General features: G+C 40.7%; 1 protein-coding gene across 1 annotated transcript; it reads right to left on the bottom strand.

The window, feature by feature from the left end:
• Positions 1 to 12,894: 12,894 nt before the first annotated feature.
• On the bottom strand, positions 12,895 to 16,515 carry LOC101563688 (cyclin-dependent kinase 4 inhibitor B). Its single transcript, XM_004638562.2, has 2 exons — positions 16,263 to 16,515; positions 12,895 to 13,784 (listed from the first exon to the last, which is right to left on the bottom strand). The coding sequence occupies exons 1-2, from the start codon at positions 16,425 to 16,427 to the stop codon at positions 13,524 to 13,526; spliced, it is 426 nt and encodes a 141-aa protein (XP_004638619.1). The 5' UTR covers positions 16,428 to 16,515; the 3' UTR covers positions 12,895 to 13,523.
• Positions 16,516 to 24,718: the final 8,203 nt, after the last annotated feature.

Genomic DNA, 24,718 nt, shown 5'->3' with positions numbered 1-24,718 from the left:
TCCGCCCGCCGCCCGCGCCCTCGCCGCCCGCTCGCGGCCGCGGGCGGTCCTCTTCGCAGCCCCTGGCCCGGGTCCGCCCGGTCTGCCGAGAAGATTATTGCCAAGAGAAAAAGAAAGGAAGAAGAGCGAGGCCATCTCCGCGCGGTGTCCGCCAATCAGAGGCGGAATGTCAGTTTTGAATGAAAATGCCGTTCGGCTGCGCTTCTAGATTTGGGAAACCGGCGGCACGAGAACAAACCGCTGTCCGCAACCGACACGACATCTGGACGCGGCAGGGCACCGCGGGCCGGCGCCGACCAGGTGGGTGGAGGCTGCCCCGCCACGGGTGGGGGCCGGGCTGCGCCTGGCGCCGCGTCCCCTGCCCGCTCCCGGGGCCGAAGCTGCTGCGCTGGGCGGAGAGTCGAGTCCGCTTCATCTGGGCAGTTTTTTTATTTTCGGTTTTAATTGCGAGAACAGCCGCGCATCCGAGCGCTCCTTCCTCTTTCTCCTCCCTGCGCCCCCCTGCCCCTCCCCCGCTGCTCCCCGCCTCCCCCTGCCGCGCGGAGCTCGGCGGTCCGCTCCCCGCTCCCCGCTCCCGGCTCCCCGCTCCCGGCTCCTCGCTCTCCGCACCCCGCTCCCCGCTTCCCGCTCCCCGCTCTGTGCTCCCCGCCGCCTCGGTCTCCGCCTCCCGCCGCCCGCTCCGCGTCCCGCTCCTCTCCGCCTCCTCGGCCTTCTTTCGTCCACATCACTGATCCTTTCTTTCTAGAAACTCCCTCTCTCCGCCCCCGCCGCGGTCCACTGGGAACAGGAAAAGCGGGGGAAGGAAAGGAAGGAGCGGCAGAAAGGAGGGGGTGAGTCGAGGACGCCGAGCCGGTGGTGACAGGGAGCCGAGGTCTCTGCTCGATGCAGCGCTGCGACCCAGCTCGGGACCGCTCGGTAGCTGAAGTCAGCTGTGCTATCGCTCTTGGTGCGCAGCGCTGACAGGGTGCGCAGACCTCTCGGGCCTGCGGTCCGTCTGGGTCAGCCCCGACACTGGCCAGCTGCGGTCGTGCACAAGATGTGGGACTAGGCCCAGCTTTCGGAGTCGAGAAATTTGGGCCTTCTCGCACTGGCTTCCCGTTCATGTGCTCGGGCCTAGTGGCCTGGCGGCAGAAGTGGAACCACTTCCACTTCGGGGCTGGAGCTGATAGGGCCTCAGGTGTCAGCCATCAGCCCACCTCCCCTTCACGGAGGAGGAATGTGAAGTCTGGATCGGCCAAGCCAGACACCGAAGGTCACACTGTAACTGAAAGGCCAGGCTGAGCAGCAGGCAGCTTTTCCTTTACCATCCCCCGCTGTATCACGTGACCTTGTTGCTACCCGGGTGGGTCCAAACCCCGGACAGAAAAAAGGTATCATTTGAATCAAGTGAGATTTAGCAATCATTTTAAAATTGCTACTTTGTCTAAATATCTGTCTGGATTTTACGAGTGCACCTGTCGGGTAGGATTCACTGGGAATGTACTGAACACTGCTCGCCATTGCTACCCCCTCTGTCTGGGATGAGCGGGGCTCTCTCCACCCCCAAGGCTGGCTTCTTCTTGAGGCTTCCCATGCAAGCACGTTCGTCCCAGGGCCTTGTTTTTCTTATAGTACTTAACCTGCAGAAATGACCTTAAATATTTGTCTACTTGTTCGTGGTGTATCTACAGTAGAACCTCCGCTTCATGAGAACTATCTCCTGCTGTCCTGCCTTCCACCTGTGACACCCCTTTCTCCCTAAAGAGCCTTGTGGTATCCGGACTCCTACAAAAGTACAACATAATGAGGGCATTTGGCTTTATGTGCCACGGGGTGGGGGGGAGACACTTTAGGGAAGGGTAGTTTGGAGAAAGAATCCTGGAGGAAAAGCTGCTGCTCTATGTCGGTGCCGAGTATAAAGGTCCTGGACCAGGAAAGTACGGTAGGGAGGTCGGTCGGATTCATTTCTTACAGTTGTTTATGGTAACCAGAGATTGCAAGGATACAATAGGATCTCTCTCTCTCCTCTCTTTCCTTCTCTCTGTCTCTGTCTCTGTCTCTGTCTCTGTCTCTCTCTCTCTCTCTCTGTCTCTCTCTGTCTCTCTCTCTCTCTCTCTCTCTCTCTCTCTCTCTGGAGCTATATGAATAGCAGACACAGAGACAGATATCTTAACATGTATAAGCACATGTATATATGGAGAAAATATGAAATGCTTCAATAAATTGTCTTGAGATGATGGCGGGGCCAGCAGGTTGGTAGTTTGCAGGGCAGCCCCACAGTCTGGAGAGAAGAATGGTGTCAGAGGAGTTCTGGCGGCCAGATTCAGGCTTCCTGGAGGGACTTCGGTCTTTTTTCTCTTAACCCTTTCAACTGACTGGATGAGGCCTATTCACTTTATGAAACATAATTGCTGTTAAATGCTAATTACATTTAAAAGATACTATCACACATCTTTTACCACTGGTGTTTTACAAGAAAGACTGGGCACCTCAGCCTAGCCAAGTTGACACATAAAATTAACCCATCACATTATCCCTCAGGTTTGTAATATATGCTGAAACTTAATTTCCCAGCCAAATTTTAATTTAGGGATCTGTATTTATTTATTGGATCTGTGTAGTCTTAAACTGTAACTACTTTTCCTATATGAAAATTTGTTCTGAGGATAAAGGTAGTTGCCCACTTCAGAGGAATGTCATATTGATAAGATGATTTATAGAGCAGGCTTTGCTCAAAAATGTAATTTTTAAAATTTGAATTTTCACATTCCATCTTTGTTTTCCCTTCTGCCTGGCGCCTGCTGTCTATCAGTTGTGGTATATAGGGAAATTATAATTTTAATATTAGTTTAAGCGAAATATAATGAAGAAGGTGATCATTAGCAAAACAATTTGTGATTGTTGGACCTCCAAATGACCTATAGCTGTATACTCTTTAAACAATCACTAAGGAACTGAGAAGTACCCTGTACAGGCACTATCACCTTGACTACTTGTTTTGTCTGATGGTCGCCCTTTGAATTTGGGATTGTTTCCCTTGTTTTGCAGGTGAGAAGACGGAGGCCCTGCAAGACTCAGCTTTTGGGTACTGCATGGCCAGCAGGTACTACCTGGGTTGGAATCACCAATCAGGGCTTCAGAGGACGGGCCTTGTGTACTTTCTGTTGTTGCAGAGGTCAATACTGATAGGGAGTGAGTAGTCTGGGAGCCCATTATTTGGGAATATTGAAGTTTTTCTTTGGTCTCATCCATTGGCCTAAAAATCTGGCCACCAGGTTCCTGGGTCCTTAATAAAGGGAAATAAACAACAACAACCAAAAAGGGGAGAACGATGTTCAGTTTTAGATCAGCCAATTCATCCCATTGGAGAGGTAGAAAGGGAAACATTACTGAACATCCCTGTCTTGTCTTCCTGCCACATAATGTCCTAGAATGCTACATTGGCCCCTTAGGTAACTTTTTTCTTTTTTTGGCACCAGAGTTAAACTCCGGACCTTGCACTTGTCAGGCACGCGCTTATGCCACTGAGCCATATGCCTGGCCTTCCCTTAGGTAAATTTTGATGATCAAAATTCTATGGGAGGGCTGGCGAGATGGCTCAGTGGTCTAAAGCACCTACTTGGAACAAGCTTGACAAAGCACAGGGACCGCGGTTCGATCCCCCAGCACCACATGCCAGCCAGCCCCACCCCCTGGTGGGCTGAGCTGCCCCCCCCAAACACACAAATAATAAATAATAAATAAATGTTAAAAAAATTCTATGGGAAACTTTCATACTGTTGCACATTTTCAAACTCAAAAGCCAAAAGATACTATAAACAAGATTTAAATTATTTTAAGGTGTGACAAAAAATTGACTTCAAGAATATGGCTGGGGAGATAGCTCAGTAGAATAAGCACTTGCCTGGCAAGTGCAAGGGCCTGAGTTCAATCCTTGGTTCAGCCAAAAAAACAAAAACAAAAAACAAACAAAAAAAGAATACATAAATATATAAACCAGTAGAAAAGTATCTATGAAAGATTGATTTCTAGAATGTACAAATACATACATAAGCTAGTAAAAAAACTCAGCAGAGAAATGGGCAAAGAATATAATAGGCAGTTTACACTAAATACAAATGGTCAAAAAATAAATGACAAGATATTAAGTATTTATTAAGAAAGAGGGGCCGGAGAGATGGCTCAGTGGAATAAGTGCTTCTCTGGTAAGCACAAGGGCCTGAGTTCAATCCCCAGTTCCACAAAAAAAAAAAAGCAAGCATAAGCTGTTATATAATACTGTAAGTATGGCACAAAGAGTGGCAAAGCTGTCAGGACATAGTCACTCCTACACACTTACAATTTCATGTAATTGCTTTGAAAGGTAACTTTCTAATATCGGAATTGTAGATAGATGTCATGTATGTGCTCTTATACTCAGGTGTTTCACTTTTATAAGTCGTATAAGTTCACAAAGATACATACCATATATGTATATATACATATACTGTATTTGTAGAACTTATATGAGTATGGAAATAAATATATTACAAATATGTGCATATACAGCTATATATATATATATATATCCTGACTCAGCAATTCTACCCATAATTCATATTTGAAAAAATACATATTATACATGTGTATATGCATATCTTAAGTATAGAGAGCTATATATATAAATGTACATGTAAGTATGCAAAGATTAAAAACATTCAAATGTATGTATAGCTGTCTCATTAGCTGCAACAATTTTACTTTGATTGCTACAATAGTTCATTTAATTATGTACAAAAATATGTTGAGTGTGTGGCACATGCTTGTAATCCTAGCATTCTGAGAGGCTGAGGCAGGAGGCAAGTTAGTGACTTAGCCAAACTCTATCTCAACATTAAAAATAAAAAGGGGTGGAGATGTAGCTCAGTGCAAAGGCCCTGGGTTCAATGGCCAGTATTTAAAAAAAAATAGATTGTTTATAATGGTATATATATATATCAAACAATGCAAGAAAGTGAAAAGGAAATATTTAACATTTTGCAATGTTTTTTTTAAAGTTAAAAGTCATTTTTACAATATGAAGCCATGCAGTTGTGAAAAAATGAAGTGGATTTATACATGCTGACAGTGCAAATGCTCAAAGACCTTTTTTTTTTTTTTTTTTTTTTTTGCGGAACTGGGGATTGAATTCAGACCCTTGTGCTTGCCAGGGAAGCACTTATTCCACTGAGCCATCTCCCCGGCCCCCAAAGATCTATTTTGAATCAGAGAAAACAAGTGATAGAACAGAGCATGACCCCACTTGTGTTTTCCAGTTATGTGTGCTGGGGAGGAAGACTTACAATTATATATACCTACATTTTTGGAAGCACAGTTAAATTTTTTTAAATGGTGTTTACCCTTGGGTAGTAAGGATGGAGGTAGGGAAGTTTCAGGAAATTTTTGCCTATTATATTTTTTTGCTTTCTATACTACTTGAGAGTTTACTGTAAATAAGATTTTTTAAAAATATATTAGTACAAGGGATACAGGGTCTACAGGGTCTCACTACGTAGATTGGACTCATAGTGATCCTCCTGTTTTCATCCTCCCAAGCGCTGGAATTACAGGTGTGCACCACCATGCCCAGCCTTAGTCACCATCTCAGTGCACTCTAGGGGTGGGGCCAGCGAGGCATGCTAGGGATGGAAACCCTGCCAATGCACTCTGTCTATGCAGGCGCTTTAGTCTGCTGAGCTATCAGTCCGGCCTTTGAATAAGAATTATTAAAGTAACAAGTGCAACAATTTGTGGGCTCAAATCTAGATTCTAATTCTGTAGATGAGGAGCTGGTCACAAATCACATAGTGAGTGTTGAGAGCCAATTCCCACAGATGAATGTACTCTTGAAGTTGTTGCCCTCAAATGACAGTGGACTCAGCACTGTTTTTTTTTTTTTTTTTTTTGGTACAATAAATTCTTGGGGATAAGTGTAAAATAAAATGTCATTTAATGCTTCTCTAGAAAGTTTCTATCAATGGGAAGATTTAAACAGACCAGAAGCCATTGTGAAATCCTACAATAGGCTTATTGAAATAACTTCAAACAGCAAATCAGTCTGGAGATTTAGAGCACAATGGAAGACAATTAAATGGTTTTTAGGTAAGATTATGAGTTGGAATTATATACAATTACAAAACTCTGGCCAGACATGGTAGCACATACCTGTAATCTCAGAGGCATGGTGCATGGTGAGGGGCACTTCTGTGCCCCAGAAGAGGACCAAAGCATAGGCCCTCATGACACAGATGCAACAAGGAAACCGTTCATTTAGTTGCTTTCAACAGTCACTCTTAAAAAAATAAATAGGGGCCGGGGAGATGGCTCAGTGGAGTAAGCGCTTCCCTGACAAGTGCAAGGACCTGAGTTCAATCCCCGGTTCCACCAAAAAAAAAAAAAAAAAAAAAAAAAGATAAAATAAATACTCCAGTGTTGACAAGAACTGGCTGGCATGTTTATGGGTTTATGAACAGAACAAATTGCTTACTTATGTTTGTTATTTCCTATAACATATCAAAATATGCAATAAAATACAGTGAAATTTGCAGATTAAATAAATCTAATTATCTTATTTCTATCAAGAAAGAATCTTGATAATCCTTATATATTTGTTTTGGGGCTATACTGAAAGATTACCTGAACACTAGGTTTACTCTTTTATTTATTTATGTGTGTGTGTGTGTGTGTGTGTGTGGGGCCAGCTCAGCCCACCAGGGGGCGGGTCTGGCTGGCATGTGGTGCTGGGGGATTGAACCGAGGTCCCTGTGCTTTGCTGAGCTTGTTCTAAGTAGGTGCTTTAGACCACTGAGCCATCTCACCAGCCCCATGGTTTACTCTTATTCCTGGTCCTAGTATAGAAGAAAGTGTCTCAGGAAGACCCAGTTGTCAACCAACAAGGTAAACACATAGGTGGTAGAGGGGACAACCAGAGTTCTTAAAACTCAAACAACTTATTTAGAAGGGAGATCCAGCGTTCACAGAAGACAGAGTTCAGAGGAAGTAGCTCTAATCCCATAATAATAGTATTATGTTAATGAGAGGATAAACAGAAGATAATGCACTTGACAATAAATCCAAATATAAAAGGGAAGTGAAATATAGTTTAATTACTATAATTGGCCTGAAAAGTTTGGCTTGAACTCTTTCTTATGGAAGACATTTTTATTACCAAGATGGACTATATATAGGAACACTAGTACTACAGATTCTGAGTGGGAAGGGATCCATGGTAAAGTCTAGCATAATGTGAATACCCAGCTGTGAGGTAGTCAGCCATTTTTTCTTTTCTTTTTCTTTTTTTTTCCCCGGAACCGGGGATTGAACTCAGGCCCTTGAGCTTGCCAGGCAAACCGTTATTCTACTAAGCCATCTCCCCAGCCCCTTTCTTTTCTTTTTGAGACAGGGTCTCACTATGTATTTCAGCCTGGCCTTGAACTCATTTTGTAGCCCAGGCTGGCTTCAAACTCACAGTGATCCTCCTGCCTCAGCCGCCTGAGTGTTGTGATTATAGGCATGTACCACCATGTCTGGCTAGCATTTTATAATTGTATATAATTTATTGTATATGTTTGCTGAAGGTCAGTTGCCTTTTCCCTGGACACTGTATTGTGTTCGTTGTGATATAGAAATAAACTATCATAGGAGCATGTTTAAATACACAGTCCTCAGATGTTTGGGGTTTCACGAGTCAGAGACTCTCTGTGATTGTTTCTTTTTTCTTTTGGTTCTGAAACTGCTAAAATAATTATTTTTAGTGCTGGGGATGGAATCCAGGGCCTTGCTATACCACCTAATTACATTGTCATCCCTGAAATACTAACTTTAACTACTACAGCATGGAACATTTAAAATAGATTGTTCATTCATAGCAAGTCACTCTCCCCTCCCCTTCCAGCCATCTTGTTGAAAAAGGAAAGATAAAAATGAAGTTAAATGGATGAATTGTTGAATTTTTAAATTTAATTTCCAAGGGGGCCGGGGAGATGGCTCAGTGGAATAAGCGCTTCCCTGGTAAGCCCAAGGGCCTGAGTTCGATCCCCAGTTCTGAAAAAAAAAAAAAAATTCCAGATCTTCTTATAATACATGTCTGTCAGGTAATAGGATTTGTTAAAAAAAATCCTTGGTAATATTTTAGATCTACATATAGAAATCAACACATTAATTTTCTACAATTCCACAATGGAGGTATAAGCAGGACTCATAACTACAGTAACTACCATTGTTTATATATATCCTTCAAGGTGAAGTCTATAACTATTTTAATAGGTTATATCTCCTGTTGCTTCTAATAAAGTACATCAACTAAACCTTCCTGCCAAGCAGCTTTAAACTGAATTAGCCAGGCTTGGTGGTGTATGCCTCTAATCCCAGCACTCAGGAAGCTGTGGCAGGAGAATCACGTTGAGTTCAAGGCCTGGAATACATAATGACACCCTGGCTCAATCCCACCCTCCCAGATAGTGAATTATCTTGTATATAGTATTAATAAGTTGTTGTACTATTTCAGATGGTAATTGAGGTCCAATATTTTTTTGATTTTGCCTTATGTAAAAAAGAGACCCTAATAAAATGAAGCAAAACAACAACCTCACCCTGTGTAATACAATACTGTGAAATCCACAGTCACATTTCCTTGGTTAATTTCCCCTCAATGTCAAGTCACCATTAGCAAAGATACCACCGTGTCTTCAAACTAGGAATGGAGTAACGTGTCTCATGTGCATGTAATTGAGGACACTATTTTTCATGACTCTGTCTCTTGCAAGTAGCAAATTTAAACTTCTACAAATTTATTAAAGGACAAAGTAAGGGATTTTACAAATAAATGGAGACTTAGGTTATTGATGTCTTTTTTTTTTTTTTCAGGGTAATTCTTAATAATTGTGGAATACAATCAACTAAGTTTTGCTATGTGTGGTATTCAGCCCAGGGCCAGCTGTGTGCTCTACCACTGAACTACATCGCTAGCCTTTACACTATAAATTTAAAAAATAATTTTCTTTTAGCCAACAATGATTGAGTGTTTAAGTATATAAAAAGTAGAATTTTATTTTCTTTTGTTGTGGTTTAACTTGAAAATAAAGGTTCCATCATCTTTGTTCCAAAAATGTTGAGTTTTAAAAAAAATGTCATGGGGGCTGTTCTCAAAAGCTATTTTAAGAAGATTTAAAAAGTCTTTTTTTTCCATTTACTATGACTTACAGGAAATTATACTAGGAAATAAGAAAGGAGTAATATAATTGTGTATTTCTGCTTTAAAAATTAGTTGTTTGCATATAAATGATTTTGGAAGTAGGTTGGTGCTGTGGAAACAAAACAAGACTATAAGCTTTGTTGTGAGAATGCTTGACAATTTCTATCTTAATTTTGAAACATATAGTATTATATTTATCATAATGTTCAACAGGAAAAAAATAGGAGAAACATATTCTTCCTGTCCGCCTGAGATTTGGTGGTGTCATACATCGTCTCCATTCCCTTTCCCCTCAGCCTCTGTGACTACCATTCTGTTTCTATGAATTTGGTTATTTTAGATTTCACATATAAGTGAGAGCTGTGGCAGGTGTCTTTCTGTGATTGATATTTCACTTATCATGTTATTTGAGGTGATGGATATGTTAACTAGTTTTCTTTACTTTTTCTGCTTTTATTCATAGATTATAACATCATTTGTATCCTGTGAGTCTGCACCATAAATTGACAGTATACCATAAAAAAGAAATAGATAGAATACTTGTATCCTTGTAGTATGTATGTGTATTCTACCTGTTGTAACCTCACACCACTTCACAGGCTTACAAAGAAGTTCTTTTGAATTCAAATTTTGTTCAAGGCACTATTCCCTGCAGATGTCAATTGACCTAGCTATTCATCCTTGACTGATGAATGGTTCTCTTAGAGTCCATCTATAGTTTTTCCAAAAATTAATTGTTTGTACTAATTGCAAACTTAGCAGTTACTGATAATGATATGCAAGCCCTTTTCCCAACACAATGTTAATATATTTGAAAACCCCACATGGTGGAAAGAATTCTGTAGATATTTAGGGCTATAGTTTCAGAAAACACACAGTTCACTTTCTGAATTATGACCTAATTTTGACTGCTAATGTTCTGTAAATACAACATACTTGTAAAACCAACTTTTAAGAAAACTATGAAAATGTGACAAATGTTTTAGATTGGTGTAAATAAAATACTTCATCCTGCATTCCATTCTGTCAAACATTAATCAAAATAAAAGTTTATATCACTCTTTCAGCAAATAATCTATTTTTAGATTACTAAAGTAATGTTTATTTTCAAAAAATACTTTTGATGTATTAAAAACTGTATCTCAAATGGACAGATTAATGTTTGAATAGAAAGCCATAATGTATTATTCTTTCTTTAGGCTTGATTTTCTATAAGTAAACATTGATATTTATATCAGTATTTTAATATATTTGAAAATGTGTGTACCATTGTCTTGGTTTCCCCTGAGTCTGCTGTGGCCTAGGTACTGATATACAGGGGCTGCAAAGGGAATGCAAGCTGGGTGATGGTAACACGGGCCTGAAATCCTGGCAGCTTGGGAGTCTGAGGCAGGAGGATCACAAGTTCCAGCTCAGCCTGGGCAACTTAGCCAGTTGGCCAGACCCTATCTCAAATAAAAGCCTGGGAATGTAGTGGGGATGGAGCCCATCCCAGGATCCATGGCTTGGGGTTGGGAGAATAACCAAGTAAGCGCCACCTCATGCCTTAGGTGAGTTTACTGTATCCCAGGAAAGAACCAGAAAAAATGTGGTGCTAGAGCAACATATGGGGCATCATAGAAGAGGGGTGCGCAGTTCAGTCTCAGGATGAAATAGGGGTTTTTTAGGTCAGTTACGTAGTCCCCATTCAGCAGTTAACTTGTTCCGTAAGGAGAACCTAGCAGGGCACATACTAAGATGACTAGACTGGTAATGTGGGAGATGGAAAGAAAACTTTGCAACGACAGAAAGGGAGAGAAGACAGCCTGTTTAGGAGACTTCAAGATTAGTATGGATGGATGATAAACTGGTACATAAAAAGGATTGTCACTGTGGTTTAAATGTGTACACCCTCAAAGCACCCATTAGAAACTTAGTGCCCAAATGCAGGAGTTTTGGGAGGTGGGGCCTAATGGAAGTGTTTAGATCTTGAGGGCTTCATGAGCCAAGTTAGAGTCTTAAAGTGGTTGAGGCTTGGAGCTTGACAGCCACCCTCTCATGATGCTTTTGCTGTGTTTTGGTGTAGCAAGCTCTTACTAGATGTGTCCTGGGTCCCTGGATAGACTTGCCATGACCTCTAGTTTCAGGAGCCAAGTCAATTCCCACTATTTATAAATTTAAAAAAAGCTTTGAAGTCAGATGGACTTGTTTTGCACATCATAGAATTAGTGTCTCCTGACCTTTAGCCTGTCATTCATGAAAACACTACTTCTTTTGGTCTGGAGATATAGTTCATTGCAGTCTGAAAATGTAGTTCAGTGGCAGAGGGCTTGCCTAGCATGCCCGAGGCCCTGGTTTTAATCACCATCCTCTCCACAAACAAAAAACAAAATAAACCAAAACTCCATCTTGTTTCTCAGATTTAAGTGTTAAAGTATTTTTAAGTGTGCATAGTACAAATTATGTGCCAATAAACATGTATTTCTTCCCAATAAGTTACGGTCAGGTTTTCAAATAACTTTCCTCACTATTGTAATACATTAATTTGAAGAATATGGTGTTGACTGAGAAGACTTGTAAAATTAACTCAAAGGCATCCTTCTTATGGATCCTTCCTCTGATTTTTTTTTCTGTTCCATCTTTTGTCTTTTAAATAGGAAATGGGAATGCTTAAAAGGATAGTGAAGTATAGATTTCACATTTATTTTCTATGATAAATTTGTACAGTGTTTTACAAGTAGTTGGAATTCATTATGAAGGATGAAAGGAGTGAATCCTTTTGAACTTTCAGCATGTCTCAAGTGATAAGTTGATGGAAGTACATTTTTTTTTTTTTTTTGGCAGAACTGGGAATTGAACTCAGGCCCTTGCGCTTGCCAGGGAAGTGCTTATTCCACTGAGCCATATCCCTGGCCCCCTGGAAGTACATTTTTAAGCCATATCTGGGAGTGCAAGCTGCACAATTTTTTTCTCTGTTGAAATAGTGAAGTATGAGTTGTTCCAGTGCTATAATGGGTTAAGCCACCCTGGACATTAAACCCAGAAGCAGTGCACCATTAGTTCAGTCAGCAGATAAAGACATTCCATCATGTTCATCAGTTTTGTGCTCCATGTATGGTTGCAGTGACCTCTTAGGAACTATCCCAAGATGATTTACTGGGCAAAGGCATCTATTCTTTAAAAGATACTTGCAGTATTTTGTAGAGATACTCTATCAATGAAATAATCGGATAAATCCAACAAAGATAAATACCGTTCTGGAAAAAAGCCATCTAGGCATTAGCGCTAAGGGCTTCCAAAGGGCCATAGCTTCCTTAAGAAACTGTAATTTTGCCTCCCTCTTTGCTGAGGGCCTCAAATTATTTTGTTAGTCTTCCCCTTGTCACAGTGTTCCCATTTTGTTACTAAAACAACACAAAAGTACAAAGAATCATGAAGTCATTTCAAGTGGCAATTCACGGAGGTGGGGCATTTCTGTATCCTATCTTAAGTAGACAAAGCACATTGCTAAAGTTAACTGCTACAATTGCTCTGATTATTGGGACATACCACTTTATTCTTTGCATTATTTGATTTTGATTATAACCAGAAAGCTGTGCACCTTTCCTTAATGGAATAAGAGTAAAAGCGCTTGTTGGTGAGCTGGTCATGGAGTGATGAGGAATTTTATTGTGGAAGCAGCCACTTAAAGAACTGAGCTAGGGCTGGGCCCCCTGATGAGGAATTTTAGTGATGCCACTCCCATCAGTCGCTGTCCAGCTTTGTTACCTGGTGGAGCAGGATGTGTCTCCCTGCTTCCAGACAGGACTATTTAGTGTGACTTTCAGGAGAAATCCTCGAGTCCCTGTCAAAGCCCATCTAAACCCTCCCAGCTGCTCATCAGTCCTTAGGTTTGCGTCCAATTTCCAAAAATTACAGTCCACTTCCTGGGTTTACAGGGAGCTCCTCGAAGATCACTCAGCGGGGCAAATACCGTGATTACTGCCACGAAATGCTGATCCCCACGGCCTCCAGCTCTAGCCAGGGTGATCCGAGCACTTCGAGTGCACTTTGCCCCAGAAATTCCTGAATAGTAATAAGCATCGGGACCTTCACACAGGTCCAAAACCTGTTGGCAATAGATGTGGCCCTGTATCTCAGCGTTTGGCTTTATGGTGAGTGTTGAGGGCAGGCTACAGATTCATCAAAAAGTGTGTGAATTTATTCTCTGTTGGTCCTTTCTCGCTCTCAGGCGTCCCGATGAGATGGGAAGGCTTTCAGGCACTGCGCCCCTCCACATTTGCAGGTGACATGAACCAGGCTGGGGTGGGGTACCAGGGAGAAAAAAGTCACGTGGGCACCGCAGGGAGCGTCATCAGTCCCCAGAAGCTGCGCGCAGATACCTCGCGACGTCGCGGTGGCCTTGCTCCTCAGCCAGGTCCACGGGCAAGCGGCCCCATGCGTCACGCACGTCCAGCTGCGCCCCAGCCCGGTGCAAGGCCACCAGCGTGTCCATAAAACCCTCCCGTGCAGCATCGTGTATGGGTCGGGTGAGCGTGGCAGGGTCTGCGCAGTTGGGCTCCGCGCCGTGGAGCAGCAGAAGCTCCGCCATAGGGGCACTGCCCATCATCATGACCTGGGGGAGGAAGCAGAGGCCGTGAGGCTGTGCAAGGCTGGGCACCCCGGAGGGAAATGAGCCGCCGGGCAGAGCCTTTTCAAAGAAGCGCATTTGTACTGAGAGATTTCCCGACAGAGCGGAGCGGAGCGCAGCGCGTACAAGCCTGGCGGTAACTGTTTCTCTTCACTTGAGGGGAGATGTGACTTCCCCTCTTCCATTTATACTCTTAAAATTCTATTTTATTATTAAAATTAAATTCTATTTTATTCTTTATGCAGAAACAAGAAAGAATAGTAAAGTAATTGTCATTGTGGTAAACATTCTTGGTTTTCTTTGGAACATGGGAATTCATTTTGTAAAATGTTATGGGCAGAGTCAAGTTTAAATGGCATTTGTATTGTTTTGTTTTGAGACAGAGTCTCACTACGTCTCGGGATGGCCACAGTTCCAGGCAATCCTCCTGCTTTTTCCTCCTGGAGGTCTGCGTTGCGTCACCTAACCTGACTTCAAATAGTTCTTAAAAGTCTGAAGTTGCACTGCTTGCTGCGTTTCCTGTTCACTTCTCCATTAATGTGGGTGTAAAAATATTAGGTAGTCAACTGGCATTTTGATGATATTAGATTAGTGCATCAAAGGAGAAAGTAACAAGCATCTTAAGTTTTAAAAAAAGGTTTACTTTGTTTAGTTGTCATAGCAATCCTGTGGATGGCTTGCTTTTGCATTGTTAAATGTATCAGTGCTCATAAACAGATAGTAGTCTAATAATTTGATCCAAAGTTGGGGATTAGAGGGGGGAAAAGTAAATTAAAATGATTTTAAGTTCAAATTATAGGTGTGGGCTAAAATTTTCATGCAATTTATTTAATATAACAAAACTGCCACAACATTTACATTGTACAGGACTTCATAATTACCACAATGTTAACTAGCAAATATTTTTCTTCATAAAAGCGTGGAGGTTAGATAGCAAGTTTTATAATTTTTATTAATAAAACAGTTTATAGCATTCATTTGTGTACATGTACTTCTGCAATCATTTGCTTTTATGTTACTAATAAAATTACTTTTTGATAACTAAATGTCAAGATCAGTCTTTTTTTTTTTTTTTTTTTGCGGTATGGGGATTGAGCTCAGGACCCTGCGCTTATTCTACTGAGCTATCTCCCCAGGCCCCAGTCATTTGTTTTGTAGGTTTACATGCTTTCAAATGTATGATGTGGTTGAAAGGCAATAAACATCTAGTGTTTTTAACATAAAAAGTTACTCTCTTAAAGTTTACTCCCTTAAAGGCTATGAGAACTCTGTATTACCATTTCTAGTAGTAATGCAAAGCCTACCTTACACATAGAGGAAAAGAGAAAAAGTGGTGCTTAGTATCTCAGAATACTGTGAACTAAAGTTGTAAATAAGAAAACTTGTTTTTCTAATTAATAACATTTTAAATCTTTAAGACCATTTTACAGTATTTTTGTTGGTTTAAAATATCCCTTATTTGTTGTACCAGTTTTCTAAGGGCTTACAAGGAATGGTTACTTTTCTTAAAATGAACCTTATTAACAAAACCCTTAATAACTACTTAGTTCTGGATATTGGTGATGGCTGACTACCAGATTTGACCATGATAGTTTAAAGTAATGTGCAAAATCATTTTCTCACATTTCAAAGGGATTAAAAACATTAAAGCAGAATTATTAGTTGAAAATCTGAATATGTATATTAATAATGGAGAGAATAATCGTTTACGAAAATCCTTTGCCATTCAAAACTGACCTCAGAGTTGCTGTAGGAATGTTACTGTATTTCAAATCCAGAGTGTGATAAACTATTAAAACTATATAAGCACATTTTTTCTCCTCTTCACTTAAGAGACACTTCTAACATAAAATAAATTAAATATTGTAATTGGGAAATCCTGTTTAATTCTTTGAATTGAACTAGCCTTTATGAGGAAAAATTAAAACATTTCATACAACTGTTTAAAATTAAGTTCACGGTGAGTTTTTTTAATATAATACGATTTTGTAGAATTCCTTACATCCAATCTAGATCGTGCAACTTGTAATTTATTTATGTTTATCGTGGAAACTAGACGGACAAAAGTCTCTTTCCCTGACTTTACCTTTCCCCCTTTCCTCCCCATTGAATCTCTTCCTTGAATCTTTGATAAGAAGGCAGAACAAATACTGATTTATTTTTCCGCAATTAAGAAGCAAGCTGGGGCTTGGGAACTAGGTGAGTGATAAAGCACTTGCCTACTACGCCTCCTGCCTTGAGTTCGATCCTAGAGACCTGCAACAAGCAGAAGCAATTTTCTTTTTCTCTTTCCCGTTCCCATTCCTTCCCGGGGGACTTCTGCTGGGTAAAAGCTGCCTCAAGCCCTAGTTGCGCTTGCAGCGGGACAGACTGCTGCCCACGGGACGGTGGAGGTCTGGACGCCCGCCGCGATCGCGGAGGCGCGCGCGCGCCCCCTGCCGGCGAGGCCCGGGGCCCAGCTACCTGGATCGGGCGCCTCCCGAAGCGATTGACTGCGTTGGGATCCGCGCCGGCGTCCAGGAGCTGCCGCACCTTCTCCACTTGTCCTCGCGCCGCGGCGTTGGCCAGGTCCGAGTCGCCGCCGCTGCCCCCGCCGTCACCGAGCGCGCCCTTGACCTCGTCCCGCATGGCGCAGCCTTCGGGCCCAGCGCCCCGGATAATCCGCCCTCAGGGTGGGCTGCGCGACTCTCTTGCCCTCTCCGCCCCGGCGCTGCCCTCACAGGTCAGTCTCGCTGAGGCTTGGCGCCCTTGCAGGGGCCGAGGGGCCCGTGGTTAGCTCCGGACTTTTCCCGGCGCCGAGAACCCGCGGACGCTCGCCGGTCCTTCCCAGTAAGAGAACCTCGCGCGCAGGCCAGCTCCGACGGCCTGGGGAGCCGGCCGGGAATGAGCTGGGCTCCCAGCTGGCCGGGCTGCCAGGCTCGCCCCGCCCCCTTAAGCCCCGCCCCCTGCCGGGGTCGGGCTGCTCCTCCTACCCGGCTCGCGGGGAGGGCGGGCCCGCAGCTGGTGACGTCACAGGCGCGGGGGCCGGGCAGGTGGCCGGAGTGGGAGGTGGGGGTGGGGAATCCTCCCGGAGAGTCTTGGGACGCATGCGCCACACGGGCGGGAGAGCGGCGGCGCACAACTGGGACGGCGGGGACTGCGGTCCGGTACGCCCCGCTGTGCGTGAAAATCTTGGTTCCCTGCGCTCGGCCCCTCGTCCCCAGCAGGCGGAGCCCAGGACTTCTATTCTTTTAGCGCAAGGCCAAGCAGTTTTATTCTGGAGAAGTTAGACATTCCCCGTCGCAATCGAGAGGCTGAGAGAAAATCCTTTGAAAGTAACTCCTACTTTATTGAAAGGTCTACCCGCGGCAGTTCCGAGCCGGCTGCGCGGAGCAAGCGCGTCCTCAGGCGCTGCTGGAACTTGGCAAGCTGCAGGGCTGCAGGACTTTGGCAACTCTCCCTTGGGTGTGTCCTCTCATCAGAATTGGCCGGCCGGGAAAATAGTGAAAAAACCCAGCGATCTGGTTTGGCATGTACTGCCACATTCTTTTAAATGTTGAATTATAGATACATTATATTAAGAAATAAAAATACAGCAGGGTCGTGTGCCTCCAGGGGCTTGAGGTCAGCCTGATCAACATAATGAGACCCCATCTCAATAAAAAAAAAAATAAAATAAACAGACAAAAGCTCAAACAGCAACGGCAGAAAAACTAAGATCGAAGTTTCATGACTTTCCCCCCCACTTTTACCTATTTAAGTTCACATCAGCAAGTATTTGGTTTTTATTTATCATGAGTAATAAAAGACATTTATACAGTATTAATGAAACATAATAAAACATGGGTGTGGTACTGGGCCTGTTATTAAACAGGCTGAACCTGTCATTAAATCTTCTGAAGAATAAGATTAAGTGCTTCTTTTCCTCCTGATCTCCCTCAGTGAGTTTGACTCAACATACTTATTGCTTTAAAGATTTAAAATATTACAACTGATACTACATTGAAATCAGAAGAGAACCACAAATTATATGTTGCCTGCAACCTGCACGAGAGCGGGCCACCCTCCACACTGAACAGCTCTTATTTACACGATCGCTTGGGTGCTCAGCGAAACAGGAAGGGCAGTCCCTTTTTTATTCAAAACTGAGAGGACATGTTTTTTTCCAATAGAGCTTGCTTCAGATTTCCCCTGCAGAATAAAGGCAAGTTCACTTGTCGGGGGAGTGGTGGGGACTGAGGATGGTCCACTTCCTGAGCCTCAACAGGGCTAAAGTCTTTAGACACAGAAGGGAATCCCAACTTCTCCCTTGTTCCTACCCCACATCTGTTTCTTAATTTTCAATTTCTTAATTCCTTTAGCTTTTATTTGAACTTCCACATTTGTCTGGAGAGAATGTCCTTCTCTTAATTTTTTAGCCCTTTATTAAAGTTCGGGGAGAGGAGCAGAAGCCTCGTGGGAGAACGATATGGACAAGCACTCGGTGTCTGTTTTGGGAAGTAGTCATGAAACCCTGGAGTGAGGATTACAGGTGCTCTGGTAGAATGGGCCGAGCAGAAGAAAGGTCGGTACTGGGAAGCCAGGGCCTTTCAAATAAATGGCATTGACATTTTGCCAGTACATGAGAGGCTGAGTCACAGACTGCTGTTAATGGATGTGGTGAAAATGGATATTTTTTATCAGAAAAACCTCAGTACTTTGAAATTCAGGGTGTAGTCACATGAAACACAGAATACTGATTTTAAAAAGTGTTGAGATCTTCTCTCTAATGAGTTCATTAATTAAATTTAGTTCAATAGAATGTAACTCAACATGCCCCATATTCTCAGAGTCCACAGTTGAGTAATGTATGGGTTGTAACTTTTAAGAAAGTCTTCACATTTTAGTAAAGTCTAGGATTAGAGGTCCCATTTGACTCAGCTATTCCCCTCCTGGGTATCTTCCCAGAAGAATTAAAAACATCACACCATAGTGATATATGTGCACCCATGTTTATAACAGTACAATTTGTCATAGATAAATCTTGGAAACAACTCAAATGCCCACCAGTTGAGGAATAAAGAGAAAGAAGTGATATTTTTACACAATGGAGTACTACTCAGGCAAGAATAAGAATAAACTTGAGAGTTTTATACATAAATGGATGCAACTTGAGAATATACTTATAAATGAAATAAATCAGGCCCACATGTATAAACTTCATATTGTCTCATTAATGTGAGAAACTGAACTAGTACATAAGATCGAAAATGTATAATAGATAATATGGATTGGGAAGATGCTTTTCAAAAGAGAAACTGGGATGAGGGAAAGGGAAAAGGAAGAAAGGAAAAAAATACATACATACAAAATAGTTAAGATAGTTATATAGCTAGTTTTTCTTAGTTCATTGAAAAGAAACATTTGAACTAATATTGTTTGAACAATTTTCAGGCCAATATCTTATATTCTGAACAATCACTATGAAGATAAGAATATGCATTGTATTAATTATTATTACTGTCCCCTAGCCTGTTTTGAAGCTTTTATTGATATTGTTATGTTTTTTTTTTTCTCTTTAAAATAAAAAGTCCTCCCCAGTGGCACTAAAAACTGATCGGGAATTCCAGTTTAATAAATATATATCTGTATGATCATGTGAGATTAAAAATAAGGGAAAATAAAAGATAAAATTAAAACTAGGAGGGAAACTACTTAGAGTAAAGGTGCAGTGAATCATTTAGAATAGGCATCAACTGAAGAATTTCTTTAGAAGATAAAATCAGAAATGATCTGGCTCCTGTGTTCTCACTTTGGACTTCGAGCTTCTCTGAAACTTATAAAAAGGCCAGAAAAGATAGTGTGGAACAATTTTAGAGCCACTTCCTTAAGTGGTAGGCATGGCCAATATGTTTGAATATAGTTCCTGGATATGGTGGTGCATACATGAAATGCCAGCACTCTGGGAAGCTAAGATGAGATTTCAAATTTGACTCATCCTGGATAATTTAGTGAGACCCTGTCTCAAAGGAAAAATATAATGAGGGGCTTGAGACTGTAGGTCATTTTGAAGGCCCTATATTTAATCCCCATTATCACGTTAATTAATTCATAAAAAATAGATTGGAGTTGATAAGGGAATAGAAGGGAAGCATTTTTCTTTGAAAGAGGCATAGAAGAAATAAGTAAGATGGGGAGAAAAGTCAATAAATAGAATGATTGAGACATCCATGGGGCAGATATGTGATGGTTACTAACCAAGGTGACTAAAAAGAATTTTGTGCAGGGAAATTATTTCCAGGGCAATCCCAGATACTAGCACCACGGACAGCGCCTCCCTTTCCATGTTGGCTGGGTGGTCCTAACCCGCTCCAGTCTGAGACTCAAGAAGCTTCAACATTGAACTTCCAACTCTTTCTTTTTCCTCCTTTAAAATAAAAATGAAGTTATACAGAAGCTCAGTGGACTGTTTGCAAAACCAACTTGTCCAACCTAATTTCCAAATATTATTGAGTTACCTAATATTCTCTGTATAAAGAATAGTGTTTTGTACATTTACAAAAAGGGCAGAAAATCACACTTATTGCGCATTCTGTTCCAGGTATTACTTTACTTCACTTTCATAAAACTTTTGGGCAGCATCCATTAGTATCTCAGTTTTACAGATAAGACAAAAGATCAGAGAATCTGATTAACTTACATACCAGCTAGTGATGATTGGAAATGAGTCTAAATTGTGTGACTTTCTAATATCTGTCTGTCTGTCTGTCTGTCTGTCTGTCTGTCTATCCATCCATCTAATCTATCTATCTAATTATCTATTTTATGTATTTGTACAGGTTCTCACTATGCAGCTCATACTCATAATGAGCCTTCTGTTTTCAGCTTCTTCAGCACTGGGATTACAGGCATGTACCCCCACACCTGGATTCGGTGGTTGGCTCAGCGTACCTTGGGGCAGGGCAGGCATGGCATATGGTGCTGGGGATCAAGCCCTGGTTCCTGCCCTTGCCTAAGCAGGCACTTAGTCTATTGAGCTATCTCACTGACCTTTAAATTGAATGACTTTAGAACCTGTATCTGTAACATTAAATAGTATATATTAGCAGTCATGGAAGCATTAACTGAAAACAAAAGCAACAAAATGGGTCATAATTATTTTCTACATTACATTTTTTCAGATGGATCACTTCATAATACACTTTTAGGAGACTTAAAAGATGACATTTCACATGTAACACAGTAGCACACTTGTCTTGGATAATTGAGCAAAATAACGAAACGTTTAGTTCTGTTTGCAGCTCAGCTGTCCCTAGGATGAAGCAACTTGGTGTTGACACTTTGAACATGGGAAAGATGAAGTGGGTGTAAACACAACTGAGACTTGGAATTATAATAACCATGTCTTTTTTTTTTCAGAACTTGAAATTGAACTCAGGCCCTTGCACTTGCCAGGCAAGCACTTATTCTACTGAGCTATCTCCCCAGCCCCAATAACCGTAACTTAAATGGGGTACAGAATTTATAAGTTGGAAGAAAGAAAATAGTGAACTGGATTTGAATTTTGGAGACAAATAGAAGGGAATGAGTAGACTCAATTTATGTATTTTACATGATGAAAATGACTAGCTATAAGTTGTCTATTCTAGTTAGTGACATTACAAATAAACTGTCTATAATAGTATGAATAGAATCAGTTAAGTGGACAAGGGAAGTAGCAATATACTCCTGCCCTCATTTTTGTGTTTCTTTTCATATGCTTGGATCTAAGGCATTTCCAGGTGGGGTGAGAAGGAAACAAAAAATCACTTTTGGAGCTTTCAACATTATATATGGCTTACCTCTTTTCCGGAGGCTTGGTTCCACTTGTTTCAGTAGTTGAGAATGAGTCTTCCAGGATCTAGGCTCTCATCTTGTATACTGTAATTGTTAGATTTGTCAGTCCCACTGGCTTGGGAAGCACCTAAGACATTAGAAAAGCACATTTCTAGGTGTGTCTGGGTGTGTCTCAGAGGTGTGACCTTGAAGTCTATGTCTGGTCCCAGCCTCTTTCTCTCTGTCATTGTTCCCCAACTCTGCTTCCTGGCCACCGTGAACCAAGCATCTCTGCTTTGCCACAACCTTCCATTATATTTCTGCCTTAAAGCCAGCCAAGTATGAACTGAATGCCCTGAAACTATGCAACAAATTAGACTTCTCCTCCTTTAAATTGTGGATGTTGGACTTTCTTTCCTAGTGGCAGGAAAACCAATACATGAGTCTCCATGGGTTTCTTAAATTCAATCAAATGGCAGCCATATCCATCATCCTAACAACTGTATTTGTCTACTAGGGCTGCAATATCAGAATACTACAGTCTTAGTTTAAACAACAGAAATTTATTTTGTTGCCATTTTAGTTTTTCCCATCACTTCTGCATCTGGCTACCCTCTCACTGCCTCTTTTCATGATTATCCTTCTGTAAACACCTGCCCTTGGTGTCTCTTTTTTGTGTCCAAGTTGTCTTTTCTTATAAGGACATCAGATAGGTTGAGGTGGACCCATTTTGATAACCTCATTTTAATCATTTCTTTAAAGATGCTATCCCCAAATGTAATCACATTCTGATGTCCTGGGAGTTGGAATTTTTATATGAATTATGAGGAGCTACAAGTCATCCCTTAAGAGCATCTGTTCTAACTTTTGGCAGAATTTATATATTTATTGACAGAACCTGTTCTAATTTTTATAAATACAGGTTTTATTTCTTTTTAAATTGATATCTCCAGTTTATTTGAATAAGGTTGAGATTAGCAGAAATTGGTACTATACAAGCCTGTAATGTGTCAATTTAGTTTCTCCTTTATCCTCTCTTTTTTTTTAATTTACTTATATTTTTTTGGAAATTGGGATATTCTGTAGTTCTCTAAAATCTGGGCTTTGCTGAATGCTTTTTCATGATTCTGTAACTCATGTTTCTTATAATTTTATGGTTAGAGCTAGAGTCTGGATTTGATTCTAGCCTGATATTTTGGCCAAAATATTTCATAAGCAGTATTGTATTTCCACTAAGACATACTTAAACTGGTTGTCTCTTTTTCTATGGTTATAGAAATGACTGATAATTATTTTTTAAATCTATTATTTCTTTGGGATTGCAAAATGATGATTTTTTAATTTTACCGTTTCTTCATTCACTAGCTGGAATATTTCTAAAGCACAAAATTTATTTATTTATTTATTTCCATAATTTCATTGGGAAATAAATAGCAATGATACAGTTTCAAATCAAATTGATAGGACAGTTCCAATAATTAACACATTGCATACTGCCTTCCTAGTGGTTATGGAATATTTCTAAATAGAAAAGATTTCCTTATTATCTACTTGAATTCTGGGTACACACAAGAAAGACATAATGTTTTCAAATTTATTTAGTAGTTTTTAAGATAATGGCTTGAATCTTTTCCAAAGATGACTGATGATTTAAAATTTACCATATAAACATGGATTCAAACATAGCTGGTTTGTTTCAGTCCATGATAGCTACTACCTTTGGCTAATGGAAGCTTCTGCATTTTTTGACATGACTGGAATGGTCTTTTTCAGAAGTCCTAATTTCTGGTATGACAATACACTCCAGTTTTATCCTGTACAATTTTTTCTCCTATACATATTATTTCTTAACAGAACACCCATTCTTTTTATTGGGATATGGTATTTAGAAACCACAATCTGAGTAGTGGTAAGATTTTTTTGTTACCTGGTTGGTTGTATTTCTAGGCCTGTATCTCTTTGTGCAAAATATAATTAGTTGCATAACTTGGAATAATTATTTTACATACTTTTTATCACTATGCATGTCCAGAGGGCTATTAAAACCTCAGTGCTGTGGGCCAGTCTGTAAGCCAGGAGGAGGGCCTCTAAAATGCTGTTCCAAATAAAAATAGATCTGAAAAATAGCCAGCGTCCCTTATGCATGCCTTTCTTTGAAAAAAGGTATTTAAATGATTCATGGGAAGAGGGAGATGGGATGAAAAGTGATTTCATTACAGGATTATGACTGCTGTGTCCATATGAGCCACCTATGTTCTCCTTATGTTCAGGGCTGCCCTCCCATACAGCTCAATTCAACTCAGGCTCTATATGTGAGACAATTTGAACATATGCAGATCATGCAGGCTATAGTTCATTAGACATAGAATAATTTATTTCCTCCTTTCATCAACTTTTTTCTACCATTGCAGCTCATTGTTTAATGTCATACATAGTTCAGTTATAGCACAGGTTTCTTTTTTATCAATTTTATTGAGACACAAATAGCAATGAGACAGTTTCAAAACAGGTTAATAGGACAATTACAATAATTAATACATTGCATATTGTTGTCTTCATAGTAGTTCTTCATAGTACAGGATTCAGGCATGATATCCTGTTCAAACACTATTCATACAAATCTTTCTTCTCATTGAATTAAGAGAAAATAGCTGTATATCTACCCTATTTTTAAATTAATTTTATTGAGAAACAAAAACAAAAGAGACAGTTTCAAAAATGATTAGTAGGATAGTTTCAATAATTAATACATTGCATATTATTGTCTTCATACCAATAGCTGTATATCTATTCTATTTTGTATATACAGATAAAAAATAGTCCTTCATTTGTATCCCTTTTCTTTGTTCAGTCTTGTCAGAGATGGTTGTTCCACTTCCATTTAAGTATTGTAGGTGTGTAAATTAAGCAAAATAATCCAATATACTCCAGTAGTCCATAATAGTAGTGGGTCATCCATAAGACTGGCAATGTCAGAAATTGTTGACTTGAGCCTTTTATAGCTCAGCATATTAATATCTCTTTACTTTTTATACTTCATTTTTATACTTTTCTGCTGGATGGTTAACATCAAAATAAAGCAAGATCTATATAACAAGAAATGTATCTTTTTATCTGATAAGGTCAGTCAAATCTCTTCAGGATTT

The sequence above is a fragment of the Octodon degus genome, unplaced genomic scaffold, assembly GCF_000260255.1.
Source record: "Octodon degus isolate 3935 unplaced genomic scaffold, OctDeg1.0 scaffold00099, whole genome shotgun sequence".
NCBI classification, from domain to species: domain Eukaryota; kingdom Metazoa; phylum Chordata; class Mammalia; order Rodentia; family Octodontidae; genus Octodon; species Octodon degus.
The sequence above is the reverse complement of the archived record's forward strand: the minus strand, read 5'-3'. Positions and strand labels throughout refer to the sequence as shown.

Excerpts from the sequence above, each read along its gene's own strand:
- LOC101563688 (XM_004638562.2), bottom strand. The coding sequence starts at position 16,427 with ATGCGGGACGAGGTCAAGGGCGCGCTCGGTGACGGCGGGGGCAGCGGC. Across the intron at positions 13,785-16,262 it reads TCGGGAGGCGCCCGATCCAG|GTCATGATGATGGGCAGTGC; the intron begins GTAGCTGGGCCC and ends TTCCTCCCCCAG.